At 33.5% G+C, this 24,754-nt stretch overlaps 1 protein-coding gene across 1 annotated transcript in view; it reads right to left on the bottom strand.

Moving 5' to 3' along the window:
- SLC9B2 (solute carrier family 9 member B2) overlaps window positions 1-24,754 on the bottom strand; it is a 138,845-nt gene that overhangs the window by 25,275 nt on the left and 88,816 nt on the right. Inside the window, exons 11-13 of the mRNA XM_079154684.1 lie at window positions 12,242-12,412; window positions 10,793-10,935; window positions 9,580-9,707 (exon numbers count right to left, since the gene is read on the bottom strand). Coding sequence (XP_079010810.1) covers window positions 9,580-9,707; window positions 10,793-10,935; window positions 12,242-12,412 — 442 coding nt within the window. The remainder of the gene's footprint in view (window positions 1-9,579; window positions 9,708-10,792; window positions 10,936-12,241; window positions 12,413-24,754) is intronic.

Here is a 24,754-nt window from a genome sequence, read left to right as displayed (position 1 = left end):
GCACTTAGCATAATATTCTCCAACTCCATCCATTTACCTGCAAATGCCATAATTTTATTCTTCTTTATAGGTGAATAACATTCCATTGTGTATATGTACCACAGTTTCTTTATCCATTCATCTATTAAAGGGCATCTAGGTTGGTTTCACAATCTAGCTATGGTGAATTGAGCAAAAATAGCATGGTATTGGCACCAAAATAGACAGGTAGACCAATGGTACAGAATAGAAGACACAGAGACAAAACCCATATAAATACAGTTACCTCATACTAGACAAAGGAGCCAAAAATATACAATGGAGAAAAGATAGCCTGTTCAACAAATGGTGCTGGGAAAACTGGAAATTCATATGTAGTAAAATGAAACCAAACCTCTATCTCTCACCCTGCACAAAACTCAACTCAAAATGGATCAAGGATCTAGGAATTAGACCAGAGACCCTGCACCAAATAGTAGAAAAAGTAGACCCAAATCTTCATCGTATTGGTTTAGGACCAGACTTCCTTAACAAGACTCCCAGAGTATAAGAAATGAAAGCAAGAATCAATAAATGGGATGGATTCAAACTAAAAAGCTTTTTTCTCAGCAAAGGAAACAATCAATAATATGAAAGAGAGCCTACAGAGTGGGAGAAAATCTTTTCCACAAGCACTTCAGTTACAGGACTAATCAAATTTCATTTCTACCTTATTAGTTATCTGACCATAGTAGAATCATATTATATCTCTTTGGCTCTATTTACATGCAAAATAGGATTAATAATTGTATCTACTTTTTTGTGAGGATTAAGTAAATTAATAATGATCAAGTATTTCAAATGTCTGACACATGGCTAGTATTACATAAACATTTGCAATGATGATTATTATAATTATTATTGTTATTATTTTGGGGGTACTAGGAATTGAACTTTGGTCCCTTGCACATGCTAGGCAAATGCTCTATCAGTGAGACACATTCCCAGCTCACCATGATGATGGTGATGATTATGTATAACAAAGATGAACATCAAAACTTACAGCTAAATCTATAGGCACTACCTATAGACATATATCTAAAATTATACACATAAACACAAATATACCTATACACATAAAACAAAATGGTACAGGAAAGTTGAAAAGTATGATGATTACTAAATTTGGTTTATTTCATAAATGAATGTTTGACTTTAGAAAATCAATTAATGTAATTCACTCTATTGAACTGAACAAAATTTGTGTAATCATCGTATAGAAGCAAAAGGTAAGAATAAAAGGAAACTTTATATATATTTGAATTAATAAGTTAATATAGCAAGGCTTTGGAAACAAAAGCAACCTACAAAAGAAATAAATGATATCTCTAAATACCAGCAACAAATTGGATAACAAAAAATTAAATTACTATTTATTATAGCAACTAAAACTATCAAATACTTAGGAAAAAAACTTGTAGTATTTGCAAGATGCACAGGAAGAAAAAAGTTTAAGAAAAATTAGAGAAAAGTTTAAGAAATAGGCAGACCACAAGATTGAGTGACTCAGTATTGTAAATGTGTTGATCATCCCATAATTGACCTATAGACTCAACATAATTTCAATCAAAATACTAATTTTTTGGTGGAAATAGACAAATCTATTCTAACATATGGAAATATATAGGGCTATAAATAGCAAAGACACTTTTTTTTTGATAATGAATTGAACCCAGGGTGCTTAAACATGGAGCTATATTTCCAGCTATTTTTATTTTTTATTTTCAGACAGGATCTTGCTAAGTTGCTGAGGCTGGCTTTGAACACATGATCCTCCTGCCTCAGCCTTCCAAGTCACTGGGATTACAGGCATGTACCACCATGCCTGGCTGTGAAGTCAGTTTTGAAGATCATAAAAGTGATAGTTTTGTTGTATAAGACTTCAAGATTTATCATAAAGTTACCACAATTAAGGCAGAGCATAGATAAATAGACTATTGGGTAAGAAGTATCTAAAAACAGACCCATACATATGTGGAAAGATGATTTCTGAAAAAGGTGACACTAAGAATAGTGGGATTGGGAAGAATAATTCTTTAGTCAATGGTGTTAGTTCAACTGGATATTCATTGGTCGGGGGAGTGCGGATTTGGCCCTACCTCACACCAACACAGAAGTCAATTTAAGATAGACTGTAGATTTAAATGTGTAAAACAATAAAATGTCCCTAACATTTTTTCCCCTGGTACTGGGGGTTGAACCCAGGGTCTCACCCATGCTAGACAAATGCTCTACCAACCCTTTATAAATTTATTCTGTGACAGGGTTTTGTTCAGTTGCTGAAAATGGCCTCAAACTTGTGATTTTCCTGCCTTAGCCTCCCAAGTAACTGGAATTACAGACTTGTGCCAATATGCTCAGCTCTAAAAGATGATATAGAAGAATATTTTATGAGTTTGGGCAAAAGGAATGATTTTCTAAATATGACACAAAATTTGTAATGAGAAAAACTGATGAATTACACTATATTAAAATTAAAACTCTCTATTGCTAAATGAACATGAAAGGGAAGTTGCAGAATGGAAGCTATTTGTAACATTTTTTACCAAAACCAGATACCCAGCATGTGTTAATTACTTCTACTAATCAATGGAAAAAACAATCAAGAATCCATTACAAATATAGGAAAGAAATTGGAACCAACATTTTCCAACCTTATTAGAAATCAGGAAAATGCAAGTTAAAATCTCAATGAGATAACATACCCATTAGAATGGCTTGAAATTTTAGAAAAGACTGATTCCAAAGTCGGCGGGAATGTTGAATAACAGAAATTCTTGTCTACTACTGATGAGAGTATAAATTAGGAATATCATGAAGTTATATGGCAGAAGCTATATATTGAAACATATTTTCCATATGAATCAACATTCCCTTTCTGTGTCTATAGAAAACTATGTACATGTGTACCAAGATCTATACACTAGAATATTCATAATATATCAATAATAACAGACTCCAAATAGTAACAACCCAAATTCCTGTGGACAACAGAATAAGTAAACTTTAGTAGATTCATACAATGATATATTATACAACAAAAAATGAATGAACTACATTAATACACAATAACACGGGCCAATCTCAAACAAAATGTTGAATGAAAAAAACTAGACCCAAAGAATATATACTGCATGATTTCATTTATATAAAACAAAATTAGAAGCAAACTAAACTATACTATTAGAAGTTAGTGAAGTGATTATCCGTGTGGAGGAGAGAAGTGATTGTGAGGCATGTGATAAGGGCAGGCTTGGGGTTCTGGCAATGTTCTACTGCTTTATCTGTGTGGTGGTTATGTAAATATTTACCTTTTAATTATTCAATGAACTGTACTACACATTTATGTACATTGTACTTGTCTGAATATTTAGACTTCAATAAAAATGTTTAACAATTCAAGAACAAAGAAATTCATTCCAAATAGAGTTCCCAAAACAAAATAGGCAGAGAAATGTTAATATTTGGCAAAGTAGAACTAAAAATACATAAACATTAAAATGAGAGAAAAGGATACTTAATATTTTTTAAAAATTCATTAGGAAGTAATAATAATCATGGATATTTGTGACATAATAACTTAGTTTTGAAATATACACAGCAAATGGGAAAGATTTTTACAGCATGTTAAAGTATTAGAAGAGATGGAATAAGAATTTAAAATAAGCATTATAAACATATCAAGGTAAGGAAGGATAATACTAAAATAAGGAATAAGAAAATATAAAAAAAGTAACGAGTTCAATATTTGGTGTAGAAATATCATTGAAACAAAGACCATAATAGTTGAAGTAAACTGAAGAATGAATCCAGCTGAGGAATGGAGAAATGGGTTGAAAGATGAGATTGAGGAAAGGCAACTTTCCCATCCCCTCAAAAGCAGGAAAGGATAAAAAATTTAAAACGGTAAAAGATAAGGGATACAAGAAGATCAGTCACTGTGCCAATATACAGATGGTAATAGCCCCAGAATGACAACTATATGAAATTAGAGAAGAAGGTATTTTTTAGCAAATAATAGAAAGTAAATGTCCCAGCAAATGCAGGCATTAAATGATCGCACCAATCAACAGTTAAAAGAGCAAATACAGGAAGGAAGAGATCATTTCAATAAAGAGTTAGAGAAACTGAAAAAAACCCAAACAGAAATCCTTCAAATGAAGGAAACAATAAACCAAGTTAAAAACTCCATAGAAAGCATAACCAATAGGATAGAACACCTGGAAGACAGAACCTCAGATACTGAAGACAAAATATTTAATCTTGAAAACAAAGTTGACAAAACAGAGAAGATGGTAAGAAATCATGAACAGAATCTACAAGAATTATGGGATATCATGAAAAGGCCAAATTTAAGAATTATTGGGATTGAGAAAGGCTTAGAGAAACAAATCAAAGGAATGAACAATCTATTCAATGAAATAATATCAGAAAATTTCCCAAATCTGAAGAGTGAAATGGAAAACCAAGTACAAGAGACTTATAGGACTTATACAAAATTACCACAGACACACACCAAGGCACATTATGATGAAAGTACCTAACATACAAAATAAAGACAGAATTTTAAAGGCTGCGAGAGAAAATAATCAAATTACATTCAGGGGGAAACCAATAAGAATATCAGCAGATTTTTCAATCCAGACCCTAAAAACTAGAAAGATGGAACAACATTTACCAAGCCCTGAAAGAAAATGGATGCCAACCAAGAATCTTATACCCAGCAAAACTTACTTTCAGATTTGACGATGAAATAAGATCCCTCCATGATAAACAAAAGCTAAAGGAATTTACAAAAAGAAAGCCGGCATTACAGAACATTCTCAGCAAAATATTCCATGAGGAAGAGATGAAAAACAATGATGTAAATTAGCAACGGGAGGAACTAGCCTAAAGGAATAGCCAAATAAAGGAGAAACCAAATCATGTCAAAAAACAAAAATGAGTCAAATGACTGGGAATACAAATCATATCCCAGGGATGCAAGGTTGGCTCAACATCCGGAAATCAATAAATGTCATTCACCATATCAACAGACTAAAAGTTAAGAATCACATGATTATTTCAATAGATGCAGAAAAAGCATTCAATAAAATACAGCATCCCTTCATGCTCAAAACACTAGAAAAAATAGGGTTAGTGGGAACATTCCTTAACATTGTAAAGGCCATCTACGCTAAGCCCATGGCTAATATCATTCTAAATGGTGAAAAACTGAAAGCATTCCCCCTAAAAACTGGAACAAGGCAGGGATGCCCTCTTTCACCACTTCTATTCAACATCGTTCTTGAGACTCTAGCCAGAGCAATTAGAAAAACCAAAGAAATTAAAGGGATACGAATTGGAAAAGAAGAACTCAAACTATCCCTGTTCGCTGATGACATGATTATATATTTAGAGGAACCTGGAAATTCCACCAGAAAACTCTTAGAACTCATAAGTGAATTCAGTAAAGTAGCAGGTTACAAGATCAATGCCCATAAATCCAACGCATTTTTATACATAAGTGATGAATCTTCAGAAAGAGAAATTAGGAAAACTACCCCATTCACAATAGCCTCGAAAAAAATAAAATACTTGGGAATCAATCTAACAAAAGAGGTGAAAGACCTCTACAATGAGAACTACAGAACACTAAAGAAAGAAATTAAAGAAAACCTTAGAAGATGGAAAGATCTCCCATGTTCATGGATAGGCAGAATTAATATTGTCAAAATGGCCATATTACCTAAAGTGCTATACAGATTCAATGCAATTCCAATTAAAATCCCAATGATGTACTTTACAGAAATAGAGCAAACAATTATGAAATTCATCTGGAAGAATAAAAATCCCAGAATAGCTAAAGCAATCCTCAGTAGAAAGAGCGAAGCAGGGGGTATCGCAATACCAGATCTTCAGCTCTACTACAAAGCAATAGTAACAAAAATGGCATGGTATTGGTACCAAAATAGACAGGTAGATCAATTGTACAGAATAGAGGACATGGACACAAACCCAAATAAATACAATTTTCTCATACTAGACCAGGGGGACAAAAAAATGCAATGGAGAAAAGATAGCCTCTTCAACAAATGGTGCTGGGAAAACTGGAAAACCATATGCAACAGAATGAAATTAAACCCCTATCTCTCACCCTGCACAAAACTCAACTCAAAGTGGATCAAGGACCTCGGAATCAGACCAGAGACCCTGCATCTTATAGAAGAAAAAGTAGGTCCAAACCTTCAACTTGTTGGCTTAGGATCAGACTTCCTTAACAGGACTCCCATAGCATAAGAAATAGAAGCAAGAATCAACAACTGGGATAGATTCAAACTATAAAGCTTTCTCTCAGCAAAGGAAACTATCAGTAATGTGAAGAGAGAGCCTACAGAGTGGGAGAATAGCTTTGCCACTCATACTTCAGATAGAGCGCTAATTTCCAGAATCTATAAAGAACTCAAAAATCTCTACACCAAGAATACAAATAATCCAATCAACAAATGGGCTAAGGAAATGAACAGACACTTCACAGAAGAAGATGTACAAGCAATCAACAGATATATGAAAAATTGTTCAACATCTCTAGTAATAAGAGAAATGCAAATCAAAACTAAGATTTCATCTCACCCCAATTAGAATGGCGATTATCAAGAACACAAGCAACAATAGGTGTTGGCGAGGATGTGGGGAAAAAGGTACACTCATACATTGCTGGTGGGGTTGCAAATTAGTGCAGCCACTCTGGAAAGCAGTATGGAGATTCCTCAGAAAGCTTAGAACGGAACCACCATTTGACCCAGCTATCCCACTCCTTGGCCTATACCCAAAGGACTTAAAATCAGCATACTACAGAGATACAGCCACATCAATGTTCATAGCTGCTCAATTCACCATAGCCAGATTGTGGAACCAACCTAGATGCCCTTCAGTTGATGAAAGGATAAAGAAACTGTGGCATATATATACATGGAATATTACTCTGCCATGAAGAATGATAAAATTATGGCATTTGCAGGCAAATGGATGAAATTGGAGAATATCATGCTAAGTGAGATAAGCCAATCTCAAAAAACTAAAGGATGAATGATCTCGCTGATAAGCGGATGAGGACATATAATGGGGGGTCGGAGGGGTTAGCGTTAGGGTTAGGGTTAGGTTTAGGGTTAGGGATAAGGAGGGTGGTAAGAATGGAGGAAGGAAGGACTGTATTGAGGGAAAAAAAGGGGTGGGAGGGGTGAGAGGAAGGGAAAAAATAACAGAATGAATCAAACAACATTGCCCTATATAAATTTATGATAACACAAATAGTATGCCTTGACTCCATGTACAAATAGAGGAACAACATATTCATCTCCCCATAAAAATGATAACTATGTGAGGTAATGCATATTTTCGTTAGTTAGATGTAATCATTCTACCATGCATATATACTTCAAAGTATTATATTATACAGGACAAACATATATAATTTTATCTATCAATTTAAAATAAACACATTTTAGGAAAAAGAAAATGCTTTTCTATCATCAAAAGTATTTTTAAAAGAAATATTTTTGGTCAGGCATGGTGGGACATGCCTGTAATCCCAGCTTCTTGGGAGGCTGAGGCAGGAGGACTGAGAGTACAAAGCCAGCCTCAGCAAAAGCAAGGTGCTAAGCAACTCAGTGAGACCCTCTCTCTAAATACAAAATATGCTGGGGATGCAGCTCAGTGGTTGAGTAGCCCTGAGTTCAATCCCTGGTAACCACCCCCTACTCAAAAAAAGAAATTTTTGTTTTATACTTTTTTAAAATGTGCATTTTATGTTTGAGTCTTTAGTTCATTAGACATGCACTATGAAGGAAAAAAAAAACTAACAATACCCTAATTTTTCTCAAATACTATTCTAATTATCTTGACTTGAAATGCCACATTTATCATAAGTGCTACTTACATATTCACAGAATGTGAGCCCTGGAGTAGAAGGGATTTTAGTTACAAAGTTAAGTGATTTTTAAGTTTTCTAGCCTGTAAAATTCGAATAATATGGGAATAAAAGCATCATGAGCATTTTAAAGATGAATAAATATGTATAAAGCTCACAGAAGAGTGCCTAGCACATGCACTCAAAATGAGTAAGGACTCAAAATGATTAAGGACTCAAAAATGATAATTGTTGTCGCATAATAAGATGTAATTTGAAATAGTAAACTCTCAGATGAACAGCTTTTGTTTTTGAAGAGTAAACATCTGCCGCATGATATATGACCCTCTATTCTGATGTGATATTCCTACTTGGAAATCTCAGTATGTGTCTCCTATGGTTAAAGGAATATAGGGTACTTGAGTTATGGATTTGAAAATAAATGGCTTGTAGATATATTTGAAATCACTACAATATAAGAGAAAAGCCAGGGTCAGAATAAGAAAAAAAAAAAAGGGGGGTCTGATACTAGACCTTAGGTTATTTCAGTATTTAATGGACAGAAGAAAAAGGAGAACTGTAAAAGAGGAAGAAAATTTGCCTTATAACTTCCAGAACTGTGAGAAATAAATTTCTATTATTTTAGTTAATAAATAAATCAATCAATCATACATTTAAAGAAAAAATATATCTATATCAGACAGTACATATATTAGACAAAAGACGATATAAAAGTATCAAACTTAGTATGAAGATGAAGAACTTATTTTTAAAAACTGGCAAAAGATTTCAACTGACACTTCATCAAAGAAGGCATACAAATATTCTAGCACACAAAAAGATGCAAAATGCCATTAGTTAGGGAAATATAAAATAAATCTGCAATAGGATATCACTCTACATTCTCTTAAAAATGCTAAAATTAAATAAACACTACCATTGGAGAGGATATGGATGCACTACAATTTCATATACTGACAGCATAGTCAATGGGTACTTCACTTTTATCTGTAAAGTTCTAATTTTTCAAATGGTAAATGTAGGATTGAAGAGTATAGCTCAGTGGTAGAGTGCTTGCCTCACATGCATGAGGCCCTGGGTTTGATCCCCCAGCACTGCAAAAAACAAACAGAAAAAGATAAATGTATTTGGGCATTTAATAATACAAATTAATTTTTAAAATCCATTGGATTTGGCAATAAGAAAGTGCTTACACACTTATTTTAAGGAATCTGGACATTAGGTAAATGAATGGTGAAAAAGGAAGTTGGGACATTGAATTTAGGGAGTTTTTATTTGTGTGTTTTTAAAAATTACAAATCTATAACTATAAAATATCTCTCATATATGCATACATATAGTATAGGAGGAAGAGGCCATTTGACAGGATAAAATATACAGATACATTACAATACAAAAGAGAAGGAATAAATTGATGAAGTGATTACCATGACTGTCAAAGACGTGGTAAATTTGGGACCTTGCTCTGTTTTTGATGAACTGATTTCCAAGGTTTGCTACTACCATGGAACAAATTTTAAAGAAGAGCTTTTCTATACATATTTTGAATATTTAATATTTAATTATTTTGAATATTTTGAATATTTAATAGTTTTAAACCAAGCATCCTTAACTGTGAATTTTCATAGGCAAAAAAAGAGAAAAAAAATTACCCTAATAGAAATCCCCATTGCCAAGGAAACTTCATAAGGAAATGGGAAAAAACAGCAGCTGCACATGCCTCTGCGATGCACGGACCCATAGACAATCTTAAACAAACGGCTTTCAAATGTTGTAAAGCCTGAAATATAGAGTAATATTTAGGTAAATTTACAAAGATCAACAAGAAAAGTATTTAAGCAAACATTGAATTACAGTCTTTTGAGTAATAAACTCTTACTACATTAAGTCTTATTTGGCCAGATCATCCAACTGGGCTTGAAACTCTAATATAGCTCATTTTATATATCATCATACATTGGATAATAAATAATTTCATACTTTATAAAATATTGTTATAGTTATTTTAAAGGATTTACTTTATGATTAAGTAACCTTTCTACTTCCTTAATTTTCCTAATACTTGATAGAATGATAATATCTTATGGGTATTTTCCCATTAATCACCATTTAGCAATAAATATTCACTTAAATCAATTGTTACAAATAGAAAACGCCAAAATACCAAAAAGACTTTAAAAGTTTATAATTAATTTAAAAAGGGAGGACTTTTCAATTTTCTCAGTGGTTCAAATTTTCTTTTGGAGAATAAAAGTATCACTGGCTATAATTATTTATGCTCATGGGATAATATTCCATTAAACATAGACATTTGCCACATTTATTTATCCGAGTTGCTATTATATGCATGTATAGTCATCCTCTTAAAGCCCAAAAGATTTATGATCCCCATATTATAATATTTTAAGAAATAATTTTAAAATGTGCTTTACAACAACACAGGAACATGCTTCTGTGGAGAAAAAGTCATGAAACAAATATATTATTGAAATTCTTAATCTCCATAAAGAAAAGAAAAGCATTTTATAGGGTGACTTTTCCTTTGTTAACTGAAAAGTAAATAGTTCTCCATAAGAGAGCCTCCCAAGTAATGAAAGTGCTACATAAGGGACATTTCTCTGTGTAAATTATTATAGATGCTACCCAATAAAGATCTTACACTGCAGTGATTTCTCTTCATACGATAATGATGACTAGAAATAGAAATTAAGGTGCCAGTACTTCGGCAAAGTCTTTGTTCTTTATCTTAGTTTGTTTTATCTTAGTTTGCTCCATTTGGAACAGCTATTACAAAAATTCTTTCTCTTTTTCTTTCCTATCAGCCTCTAATATTTGAAATAATTCAAGATACATTTGAAAATCTACCTGTGGATCAAGTCCAAGCCCAGCTCGTATTAGGATAATGGTAAGGGCAGTGTTTCTTAAAGTTGCAGACCATGTAGTATGTACATGGACATGTTTGCCAATGAATGGAATATTTCTGATCATAAAACCAGCCAGTAACATCCCTAAAAAAAGAAAGGAAGAACATAGAGCATGTCTGGTTTAGTTTGAGTTTTCAAGAGAGAAAAACAGACCCTTCCCTCTTTTAACACACAATGTCTCTCTTTACTTTGGATAAAGGAAGTTACATACAAAAAGAGGAGGCAGCATGAATAAAGTAATGAAGATAGGAAACAACATGTCTAAATGTGATATAAGTAATTCATTGTTGCTGGATCACAAAGGACAAGGATGGGAATGGAAGAAAGAGCTGGAGGGGCCAGATCATGGAAAGTTTCCCTTTGGCCAGGGTAAGGCACCATGGAAGATTTTAGGCAGGAAGTGATATAATGTACCTTGTGTTTTATATATTATGGTTTTAATGATTTAGACAGGGATAACACTGAAGACAAAGACCTGTTAAAAGACTCTGCCATAGTCCATGCAAAAGACAGAAACAGCCTAAGCTATACAGAAAACAAGTTTTGGAAAGGAGGGAAAAGATTTGATGAATACTTAGAAGGTTCTCAAAGGGTATTATGAACATAGAAAAGGCATTAGGTACATGATGTAGAGATAATATCTGCTGATAATATATTGAATAATTTAGATGTTTTGATTACTTAGAAGATATACGACATTTCTGATCAAAATTCTTCCACTAATTTTACTCTGTTCAGCTGGAGAATTGCAGAATATTGGTGATAAAGAAACAGGGCATAATGCAGTTGAGGCAGATGATGAATCCATAAATATACATAGTACAGACGACCAAACAGCTTACTCAAAAATCATAGACATTTTGGTGCCCTAGTCACTATAATATTTGAATCTTGTATTCAAGGTACATGATCTACACAAAAACTCAGTCTTCTCTAAATTTTTTTTCTATAATAAATTCAAATTTAATTAAAAATATCTTATAAAGTGATAGAGCAACCAGAATCATATAATGAGGATATTCAAATTATTTTAAAAATAATTTTTTGGAAAAATTTGTGTGTGTATACAGAGAAAGTAAATACATATATAAAAAGTCATATATACACATTCATACACATATACAGTAAATGCATACACAAAGAAGCTATACAGATCCCAGGGTTCTGGCTCAGTGGTAGGGCACTTGCCTAGCATGTCTGAGTCACTGGGTTTGATTCTCAGCATCACATATAAATAAATAAAATAAAGGTCCATTGACATCTAAAATATATATTAAACAAGAAGCTATACAGATCATATTAAATTGAAATATTTCTGAATCATATCTAGTCCAACTAGAAAATGTTAAAAATTCACAGTCAGCAACAAAGAAGAGAGCTACATACTTACCAAGAAGGGGTGGAAGTGGAGGCACTGAAGGTATTCTAATGATTTCCAAAAATTTTCCCCCAAGAAAGGCACAACAAAAAATAATGAATAGTCCAAATACATTTCCACCAGGGAGCGCTTCAGAGCCTGAGAAAATCCAGGTTAAACACCACAGCATAACGAGTATAACTCCTGAAATATATAAAAAAATACAACTACATATCTTTACAGACATAGCTGTACACAAACAAAAGATGAAATCAATAATCATCAGTTCTATATAATAATCCATAGTGTAAAATAATACTGCTTACTAGCATTATTGAAGAGACATCTGCTTAAGCTATGTTCCAAAGACCCTGTTAATTTATGGAACAAGCTTTAAACAATGTGTTTTTACAATTCTGATAAATGATAAATGTCTTAAGACAGGATTATCCTGATTAAATATCATGCAATATATTTATGTATTGAAACATCACATGGGGCTTGCCTGCCCTCTCACTGCTGACAGACGCTGGTTAACGAACCCACCCAGCCACCCCCACTGCAGAGGGACACTGCACCTGCACCTCATGCTGACTCAGTGCACCTTTGCTGGGGCTCCCCAGCTTCTTTGGAGGCTGGTGCAGGCATTCTGAATTATTCCTGAGGGCGTGGCCACCATCATTGGAAGAGCAGCTCTCTTCCTGAGACACCTATAGGAGACTAGAGGCCCTTTGACAGGTACCTCTATTTACTTACTTATATCCTACACACCATCCTTTTTATTCACAACTAGAAATACTGTAAATAGTAATCAAACTCATCCTGTTTATTGCAATAACATTAAAGTCTTTATAGGGGCTGTCTGGTTCAAGGCTGCATTTTCTTTGCATTGTGTGCTGCTATTGTTGAACTCCCCTTCAAAGGAGAGGTAGTGGAAAACTGCAGGGTCACAATAAGCCTGCAGGGGGTAACTTCAGTACCTCTGATCCTCACTACTAGAGGGGAATATACAGAAACAATATGAAAAAACAGGGGAAGAAAGTGTCCCTAACAAACCAAAATGCTATTTTGATAGAATCCAATGATAGCATGGCAGTAGAAATGACAGAATAAGAATTTAGAATCTGCATAATTAAAATGATCCATGAAGCAAAAGATGAGATAGGAGAGCAAATGCAGGCATGCATGATCATTGCAGTAGACAGTTAAAAGAGCAAATGCAGGAAGCAAAAGAACACTTCAATAAAGGGATAGAGAATCTGAAAAAAAAAAAAAGCCCAGAAATACTTGAAATGCAAGAAACAATAAACCAAGTTAAAAACTCAATAGAAGTCATCACCAACAGAATAGATCTCGTGGAAGACAGAATCTTAGACAATGAAGACAAAATATTTAATCTTGAAAATAAAGTTGACCAAACAGAGAAGATGTTAAGGAGTCATGAATGGAACCTACAAGAATTATGGGATATCATGAAAAGACCGAATTTAAGAATTATTGGGATTGAGGAAGGCACAGAGATACAAACCAAAGGTATGAACAACCAGTTCAATGAAATAATATCAGAAAATTTCCCAAACCTGAAAAATGAAATGGAAAATCAAATACACGAGGCTTACAGAACACCAGGTGCATAAAATTACAACAGATCCACACCAAGACACATTATAATGAAAATACCTCACATATAAGATAAAGATAGGATTTTAAAGGCTTTGAGAGAAAAGTGTCAGATTACATATAAAGGGAAACCTATACGGATATCAGCATATTTCTCAGCCCAGACTCTAAAAGCAAGAAGGGCCTGGAACAATACATTTCTGAAAGCTCTGAAAGAACATGGATGCCAACCAAGAATCCTATACCCAGCAAAAGTAACCTTCAGATTTGACAATGAAATAAAATCTTTCTACGATAAACAAAAGTTAAAAGAATTTACAAATAGAAAGCCTGTGCTATAGAACATTCTCAGCAAAATATTTCATGAGGAGGAAGTGAAAACAACAATATAAGTCAGTAAATAGAAGAACTACCCTAACGGAAAAGCCAATCAAAGGAGAAACCAAGTCAAGTTAAAAACCAAAAATAAGCCAAAATGACCTGGAATACAAATCATATCACAATAATAATCCTAAATGTTAATGGCCTAAACTCCATAATCAAAAGACATAGACTGGCAGATTGGATTAAAAAGAAAGACCCCCACAATATGCTGCCTACAAGAGACTCATAGAAAAAGACATCCACAGACTAAAGGTGAAAGGATGTGGAAAAACATACCACGCACATGGATCCAGTAAAAAAGCAGAGGTCTCCATCCTCATATCAGATAAAGTGGACTTCAAACCTAAGTTAGTCAGAAGGGACAAAGAAGGACATTTCATACTGCTTAAGGGAAGCATAAAACAGCAAGCCATAACAATTTTAAATATTTATGCCCCAAATGATGGAGCATCTATGTATATCAAACAAACCCTTCTCAATATTAAGAATCAAATAGACCAAAGCACAATAATAGTGGGCGACTTCAACACACCACTCTCACTACTGGATAGACCCTCCAAACAAAAACTGAACAAAGAAACTATAGAACTAAATAATATAATCAATAATATAGACTTAATGGACATTTACAGAGTATTTCATTCATCATCGAGCAAATATACTTTCTTCTCAGCAGCTCATGGATCCTTCTCCAAAATAGACCATATGCTATGCCACAAAGAAGCCCCTAGTAAATACAAAAAAATAGAGCTACCACCTTGTATCCTATCAGACCATAGTGGAATGCAATTAGGAATCAATGATAAAATAACAAACAAAAACTACTCATACACCTGGAGACTAAACAATATGCTATTGAATGATGCAATGATAACAGAAGACATCAGGGAAGAAATAAAAAATTTCTTAGCAGTAAATGAGAGAACAATGACACAACATATCAAAATTTCTGGGACACTCTGAAAGCAGTACTAAGAGAAAAGCTCATTGCATTGAGCTCATAAATTAAAAAAAAAAGTCAAAAACTAAATGACCTAACAGTACATCTCAAAGCCCTAGAAAAAGAAGAACAGATCAACAGATCACCAAAAGTAGTAGAAGACAGGAAATAATTAAAATTAGAGCTGAAATCAATGAAATTGAAACAGGAGAAACAACTCAAAAAATTGACAAAACAAGAAGTTGGTTCTTTGAAAAAGTAAACAAAATTGATAAACCCCTAGCCACACTAACGAACAGAAGGAGAGAGAAAACTCAAATTACTAGAATTCATGATGAAAAAGGAAAGATCATGACAGACCTCATTGAAATACATAACATAATTAGAAGATACTTTGAAAATCTATACTCCAACAAAATAGAAAATATTGAAGACATTGATAAATTTTTAGAGACATATGATCCTCCCAAATTGAATCAGGAAGACACACACAATTTAAACAGATCAATTTCAAGCATCAAAATAGGAGAAGCCATCAAAAACCTACCAACCAAGAAAAGCCCAGGACCAGATGGATTCCCAGTTGAATTCTATAAGACCTTTAAAGAAGAACTAATACCAATACTCCTCAAAGTACTCCAGGAAGTAGAAAAGGAGGGAACCCTTCCAAATTCATTCTATGAGGCTAGTATCACTCTGATACCAAAACCAGACAAAGACCCATCGAGGAAAGAAAACTTTAGACCAATATCCCTGATGAACATAGATGCAAAAATCCTTAACAAAATACTGGCAAATCGCATATAAAAATATATAAAAAGATAGTGCACCATGATCAAGTGGGGTTTGCCCCAGAGATGCAAGGTTGGTTCAACATCTGGAAATCAATAAATATAATTCATCACATCAATAGACTTAAAGTTAATAATCATATGATTATTTCAATAGATGCTGAGAAAGCATTTGATAAAATACAGCACCCCTTCATGCTTAAAACTCTAGAAAAAATAGGAATAGTAGAACATACCTCAACATTGTAAAGGCTATCTACACTAAGCCCATGGCCAACATCACTCTTAATGGAGAAAAACTTAAAGCTTTCCCTTTAGAAACTGGAACAAGAGGGATGCCCTCTTTCACCACGTCTATTCAACATTGTCCTTGAAACTCTAGCCAAAGCAATTAGACAGATCAAAGAAATTAAAGGGATAAGAATAGGAAAAGAAAAACTTAAGCTCTCACTATTTGCTGATGATATGATCCTATATTTAGAAGATCTAAAAAACTCCACTAGAAAACTTCTAGAAATAATAAATGAATTCAGCAAAGTAGCAGGATATAAAATCAATACACATAAATCTAATGCATTTTTATTCATAAGTGATGAATCCTCTGAAAGAGAAATTAGGAAAACCACTCCATTCACAATAGCCTCAAAAAAAAAAAATACTTGGGAATCAATCTAACAAAAGAGATGAAAGACCTCTACAATGAAAACTACAGAATACTAAAGAAAGAAATTGAAGAAAACCTTCAAAGATGGAAAGATCTCCCATGTTCTTGGATAGGCAGAATTAACATTGCAAAATGGCCTTTCTACCAAGGGTGCTATACAGATTCAATGCAATTCCAATTAAAATTCCAATGACACTCCTCACAGAAATAGAGAAAGCAATCATGAACTTCATCTGGAAGAACAAGAGACCTCGAATTGCCAAAACAATACTGAGTAGAAAAAGTGAAGCAGGAGATATCACAATACCAGAACTTAAACTATACTACAGAGCAATAGTAACAAAAATGGCATGGTACTGGCACAAAAATAGGCAGACCATTGGTACAGAACAGAAGACACAGAGACAAAAACCACATAAATACAGTCACTTCATACTAGACAAAGGAGCCAAAAACATACAATGGAGAAAAGATAGCCTGTTCAACAAATGGTGCTGGGAAAACTGGAAATCCATATGCAGTAAAATTAAATTAAACCTCTACCTCTCACCCTGCACAAAACTCAACTCAAAATGAATCAAGGACTTAGGAATTACACCAGAGACCCTGCACCTAATAGAAGACAAAGTAGGCCCGAATCTTCATCGTGTTTGCTTAGGATCAGACTTCCTCAACAAGATTCCCAAAGCACAAGAAATCAAAGCAAGAATCAATAAATGGGACGGACTCAAACTAAAAAGCTTTTTCTCAGCAAAGGATAAAATCAAGAATGTGAAGAGAGAGCCTACAGAGTGGGAGAAAATCTTTTCCACATGCACTTCAGATAGAGCACTTATCTTCAATATTTATAAAGAACTTAACAAAACTTTACACCAAAAATACAAAGAACCCAATCAATAAATGGGCCAAGGAACTGGACAGACACTTTACAGAAGATGACATACAGGTGATTAATAAATATATGAAAAAGTGTTCAACATCTCTAGTAATTAGAGAAATGCAAATTAAAACAACTCTTAGATTTCATCTAACTCCAATTAGAATGGCTATTATCAAGAACACAATAATAGATATGGGTGTGGATATGGGCAAAAAGGCACACTTTTAAATTGCTGGTGGAGTTGCAAATTGGTGCAGCCCCTCTGGAAAGCAGTGTGGAGAATTCTCAGAAAACTTGGAATGGACCCACCTTTTGACCCAGTTATCACACTCCTCAGTTTATACCCAAAGGACTTAAAATCAGCAAACTACAGTAACACAGCCACATCAATGCTTATAGCAACTGAGTTCACAATAGCTAGATTGTGGAACCAACCTAGATGCCCTTCAACAGATGAATGGATAAAGAAACTGTGGTATATATACACAAGGGGATATTATTCAGCCATAAGGAAGAATAATATTATGGCATTTGCAAATAAATGGATGGAATTGGAGAATATCATGCTAAGTGAAATAAGCCAATCCCAAAAAACCAAAGGCCGAATGTTTTCCCTGATAAGTGAAGAATGATATATAATGGGGGTGGTGGGTGGGGGGAGTGAGAGAAGAATGGAGGAATTTTGGATTGTGTAGAAGGAAATGGGAGGGAGGGGAGTATGAAAAATGGTGGAATGAGACAGATATCATTACCCTATGTACATGTGTGATTACACGAATGTTATGAATCCACATCGTCCTCGTGTAAACCATGGAAACAAAATGATGTACCCGTTTTGTGTACAATGAATCAAAATGTAGTCTGTAAAAAATTAAATAATATATATATATATAAAAGAAACATCACATGGTACCCCATTAATGTGTACAAATTTTTCATGTATCAGTTAAAAATAAATGCAATGAAAGTTAAAACAAAAAAATTCCATGTGAAATCTTTAAAGTGCCAAGCATTTCTTATAACACCTGATATTTTAAGAAATATCATGGCAATATGAGATATTCTGAAGTTTGTCCTTCAAAATAACTCTTCCATCAGGAATAAAATGATGATTGGCCATGACATTAAATCTTAACTTTATTGAAGATCACAATAGCAAGGTGCCAAATTTTTTAACATGAGCAAGCAGACTAAATCTTTGTACTGGAAGGATAACTCAGTTAATATTGATCTGAGCATATTAGGGAGGATAAGGGCTGGAAAAAATGAACCTGGACTTTGTGAAAAATAAATAAAAAGTACCTTCTGTGTAGGAAGTATTGGTGGACAGGGTAAGAATAAAGCAATATACATCTTGTTTCTGGCAAATAGATACAAAGGCAAAGTCTAGAGGTTTCCATAAAGGAAAGATAGTTATACTGTAAATTTCCATCTGGCTGTTAAATGGATACCTTCATTTACTATGAATCATAATAGTTGGTGCTTTTCAAGTTCTTAAAACAGCATAAGTGGATTTTTTTTTTTTTTAGCTGTGTCCTCTTTTTGGTTATAGAGAAATATCAATGTAAAAGAGGAAGATCTTAACTAGTTCAAAGCAGGAAGCTAAAACTAAGATTGTTGTCCTCCTCCCCAGTTATTGTCACCTAGAAAATATGGAAAAAACTGAAAGGGTGAATTCCTTACTAAAAAATGAACCAGAAAATATTGTTGTATTGGCGAACTGAGAAGACCATGCAGTTTGTTTTACTGGTTTCTAGGTGGCAAAATCTCTTTTGGAAATTCATACATAAAATAGGCCTTATATAACTTATGATTAGGGCTCAAATTTATAAGATTTTCATGGATTGGGAAACACAGCATAAAGTGTCCATCCACACATGGAATCATCTGTACGGCAGATGGTAGCTACTAATTCAAAACATCTCTAATGGGCACTTCTAAATCCAGACTAGATAAGTAAAGCCTCAATGAATATAAGCTTAAGAAATATTACATGAGAAAAAATTAATACAGACAACAAAGAAGGGGATTAGATATATGAAAACTTCAACTATTAGGACTAGGAGATAGATATTATAAGTATTTTTAAAGAGAACAGATAAATTTTTTAAAAATTGGAGCTATGAGAAAAAAATTTGGAAATATTTTTTAAAAATCAAATAGAACATCTAAAAAGAAGCTAAAATAATACTGAAATTGAAAATCACTAAGTATCTTAAATGGCAGGCTACAAATAGCTGAAGAGGGAAACGTAACAAATAGATGTAAGGAAATTACCCAGAATATAACATAGAAAGAAAATGGAGATAGAGATTTATATTATGGAAAAGGCCTAAAATAAATCTAACAGTAATTACAGAAATAGCATTGAAGGAGTGAAGGAAAGACAATATACTTTACAGGACTGACTAAAACCATAATCAATTTGGTAAGGATCTAGAGGCAGGAAGCAAAATTAGTTCTTAGATTAAGTAAAAATAATTTTAGATACTTATCAGAATCAGACTTTGATCATTGTAATAAGAACTATTTTTATAACTTAATTGGAAATGGAGTGATAACAAAGGAATACATAAAGAAATTAAATAAATTAAAATGTCTCACTTAAAAAATAGATACTTAAACACAAAGTTGAGAGAAAGTACAGACTACTTAAGAATCCAGAGAAAGAAGCAAATTATCTGTAAATAAATAAACATTACTGCAGATTCTCAATTCCAAAAACAACAAAAGTTTGGAAGTTAACAAAGTCTTCAAAGTACAGAGATAAATAAATATCTAATGATGAATTCTGCAGCCAGTAAAACTGAACAAATTGAACATATTGTTAAGCAAATACATCTAAGAACATATCTCATTTCTACTGGGGGAAAACCTACTGAAAGGAACGTTGTACAAAGAAATTCACATACATAGTCTAAATAAGTGTCAATTTTATAACATATTACTAATGAAAATAGCTAATCAGGTGATATAAAAAGTGTGGAGAGGACTTTCAATTATAGTTATATGAATAGGTTGGCACCTTATTTCTGTACCTAAAATGAAAAACCCACATACAAAATGGCACCAAATTATTGAAAACAACCATTTCAGGACCCTAAAAATTGACCAAAGTTTATTATTAAATTGAGAAGTGTTTCTTTAAAAAAAAGTACTAGGATCATTGGGAGTCAAAAGTCTTCCTGCCCGAGGTTGCTCCTGTTCCTCTCTGTAATTATCCCTTCCCAATGCTCAGTAGGAAAAAAAAAACAAAAAAAAAACCAAAAAAAAAAAAAAAAAAACCTATAATTTTATCAGAATGGAGAGGGATATAAAAATCCTCAGCTTTTCTGCCAGAGGTAGGGCATATTTGATATGGAGTTGAGGAAGAAAAAAACCCATGCTCTGCCAGTGAAAGTAGAAATTGAAAAGAGAAAACTCAAAGCTTTGCAGTTCTGAAATTGCAGGCTCAGTTGGGGCAAGTGGCAGACAAGACAAGAATTTAACTGGAAGATCCTGGAAATGAGACTAAGAAAATTTGGGATAAATTCTCCATATATCCATGGCTGATGGGGAAGTATTCAGGAAAGAACACAGAAAAAAAGTAAAGATGAAGCAAGGTTTGAGTATTAGCTGAGTATAATTTGAGTTTTAGTTGGTAAATGCACTTACCAACTCAGTCAGGATCACCAGACAGAGTTGAAGTCTAACTAACTTGAACGCAATGGCTCCTTCAACTTATTATGAGATACTAAGCTCTGCAATAGATACATGGGAAACCTTTAGGAAGATATACAGAAGAACAATAACTATTATAAAAGACTAGCTGCTGGCGCATGAGGATTTCAGTTTTAGTCAAACTACCAAAACAATAGCAACAATGATGAAACACTCAACAAATAAAAATAAGTGCAGAGTTGCTATAATGTGTAATTAATGTGTTTGGTTTTCAACCAATAGACATGTAAAGAAATAGAAAAATATGGCTCGTATCTGGAAAAACAGTTAATAGAAGCTGACTGAGTTCAGGTATTAGATTTAGAGAAAAAGTTTTCAAAGTGTCATCAATATGTTCAAATAAAAGTATGACTGCAATGTCTCATTTAATAGAAAACATGAATAAGGAGACAATGTATTTAAAAACAGGAAGAAGGAATTAAAAAGTATAGAAATTGAAATGAAATATTCATTAGTGAGGTTCAATGTCTCGAAATAAAAAGTTAAAAGGGCTGGAGATGTAACTCAGTGGTTAAGCATCCTGGGTTCAATGCCTGGTACCAAGAGTGAGAGAGAACTTACTGACATACTGATTTTTAAGACTTTTATTGTGTAAAGCAAGAATTTCACTGAGATAGTTTGCTCCTCTATTTTCTATTCTATTAAAAGAATTATTTATCTCCAGAATAGTATTGTTTTTCAGTATACCAAAATCTTATTCCATCAAGGAAAATAAAAATATTTCACTATATTTGAGTATTGTTTTTTTATTTATAGAGAAAATGATTGAAAATATTCTATTTGTTATTTTGAAAATGAAAGTATATGGAACAAGTTTAGCTACTAACTAAGTTCTTTGGTAAGGTATTGGAATGAAATGGAATACGGTTGATTTATGATCTAAAGATTCTCTGATATGATGGTGTTTATTCAGGTTATATTTGAGGCAAAAGGAAAATTTAGACCTTAAGGATAACTCAAGAAATCACGGCTCAATTCCAGAGCCTGGGGTGGCGGGGGAGCGGCAATGATACAGGAATAATCTTCTAGGAGACGGGCTGGTAAATTTTTTCAGTAAAAAGCATATAGTAAAAAAATTTTTGGCATTGTGAATCATATGGTCTCTTACAAATATTCAAGTTTGTCATTGTAACACAAGAGAATTTTACAAAACAGGCAAGGGGCTGGGTTTTGTTTCCCAGTTCCTTTTTTAACAGCCTGCATTATATTGAGATATAATTACCAATTAAAAGGGGGCTGATCTGGGAAAAAATTCCTTGGTTTCTATTATTCCTAATATTTTTCTTCTAACAAGGCTATAAGAATTTCTCTGTCCCATGTATTTTTTTCCATAATCATATTTCACAGAATTTGGCTAGTTAGATATTTATTTGAATAAACAAGCACTTCCTTTAAAATTAATATATTTGCTATCTAGCCCAACAGGAAGCTGAGAACAGACAAACAAAATGAATAAGAGGATTTGTTTGTTTGTTTTCCAGATGGAGTCTTATTTTGTTGCAGTGACTGCTCTTGAACTCTTGAGCTCAAGGGATTCTCCTGCTTCAGTCTTCCAAGTAGCTAAGAGCACAGGTGTAACCAACATGCCCTTCTGAGTGTCTTGATTATGTGAAAAAGATGAAATGAAGAGAGGCGGGGAAATAAGACCAAAATCAGGTTTGTTCATGATGGCAGATAAGGTACACATAATTTAGCTAAGACAAAATTGTAGAGGAATAAACATATCATCATGAAGAGAATTGAAGGAGAAGAGAAAGTGTTTTCACATCATCCTGAAAGGTGTAGGCTTTTAATGGTGGGCACAGGTATCTACCATTAGAGAATCTTACAGAATAGGTTCACTGTCCTAAAAATTTTCTGTGCTTTATGCATCTCTCCTGCCCTCAATTCCTGGCAACCACTGATCTTTTTACTGTGTCCACAGTTTTGCTCATTATGGAATGTCATATAGATGGAATAACAATATAGCCATTGCAGATTGGCTTCTTTCACTTGACAATATGTATTCATGTTTCCTTCATGATAAATATTTTTAATATTTTTAGTTGTAGATGGACACAATGCCTTTTATTTATTTATGTGGTGTGGAGACTTGAACCCAGTGCCTTAAATGTGTTAGGCAAGTGCTCTATCACTGAGCCACAACCCCAGCCCTCCTTCATGATATTTCAAGGCTTGCTAGCTCATTTATTTTTAGTGTTCAATAATATTCCACTATCGTGATGTACCACAGTTGTATATCCACTCACCCAATGAAGAATATTTTGATAGCTTCCAAGTTTTGGAAATTATGAATAAGGCTGCTACAAACAACAGCTTAAAGTTTTTGGCTCATTTGAGTAAAAATAAATGAGTGATTCCTGGATTACATGATGGGAGTAAGCTTATTTCTGTAAGAAATTGCCAAGTAGTCTTTTAAAAAGACTGTACCATTTTGCATTCCCACAGTTATAAATGATAGTTCCTGTTACTCTACAAGATTTGGTGTCAGTGTTTCGGATTTTGGCTCTTCTAGTAGGTATGTATTGGTCGATTATTAGTATTATTACTTTTGCTGTTTACTTTCAGTACTTGGGATCCAACCCAGGGTCTCTCAAATGCTAGGTAATCTCTTTATTATTCAAACTTGTAATTCTATAATGACATAGGACGTTGAACATTTTTATATGTTTGTCATCTGTGTATCTTTTGAGTTATCTGTTCCAGTGTCATACTTATTTTTAAAATGGACCATTTGTTTCTTTATTGGTGTATTTTAAGAGTTCTTTGTATATTTTGGATAACAGTCTCTCTCTCATTAGATGTATCTTTTGCAGATATTTTTCACCCAATCTGCGATTTGTCTTTTAATTCTCTTGAAAATGTATTCCACAAAGCCAAAATTTTTTTAACATTTAAAAATTATTAGAGCATTATAGCTATACCTAGTAGCTGGGTTCCTTTTGACAAAAGCACACCTGCAAGGAATTTGATTTCAATCCCCATTCTCACCTCTTTTCCTTCCCTTTTCCCTCTCCCTATTCTCCTTCTTCTGCTCTGCTGTCTTCTTTTTGCTTCTTTATTTATTTTTGACTGGCACTTTCTACATATATATAAAGGTAAAATTACCTTTGATGCATATGATTTTGTTAAATTCATTCAATATTTCCTCCCCATTCCCATCCTCCTTCCCTATCATTCTCTACCTTTTACTCCACTGATCTTCCCTATATATCTGATCCTTCCCACCCCACCACTTTCTTTCCCTTATTTTGCTCGTTTCCATAAGAGAAGAAATATTTGACCCTTGATTTTTTGAGTCTGGCTTATTTCAGTTAACATGTTGTTCTCCATTTTCATTCATTCATTGGCAAAAGCCATTATTCATTCTTTATGACTGAGTAAAACTAAATTGTATATGTATACCACATTTTCTTGATCCATTCATCTACTGACAGGAATCTGGGCTCATTCCATAATTTGGCTATTGTGAACTATGCTGCTATAAACACTGAAGTGGCTAAATTGCTAAGTATGTGCATTTTAGGTCTTCTGGATAAATATTAAG

This window comes from Sciurus vulgaris, assembly GCF_902686455.1.
Source record: "Sciurus vulgaris genome assembly, chromosome: 9".
Classification (NCBI taxonomy): domain Eukaryota; kingdom Metazoa; phylum Chordata; class Mammalia; order Rodentia; family Sciuridae; genus Sciurus; species Sciurus vulgaris.
The sequence above is the reverse complement of the archived record's forward strand: the minus strand, read 5'-3'. Positions and strand labels throughout refer to the sequence as shown.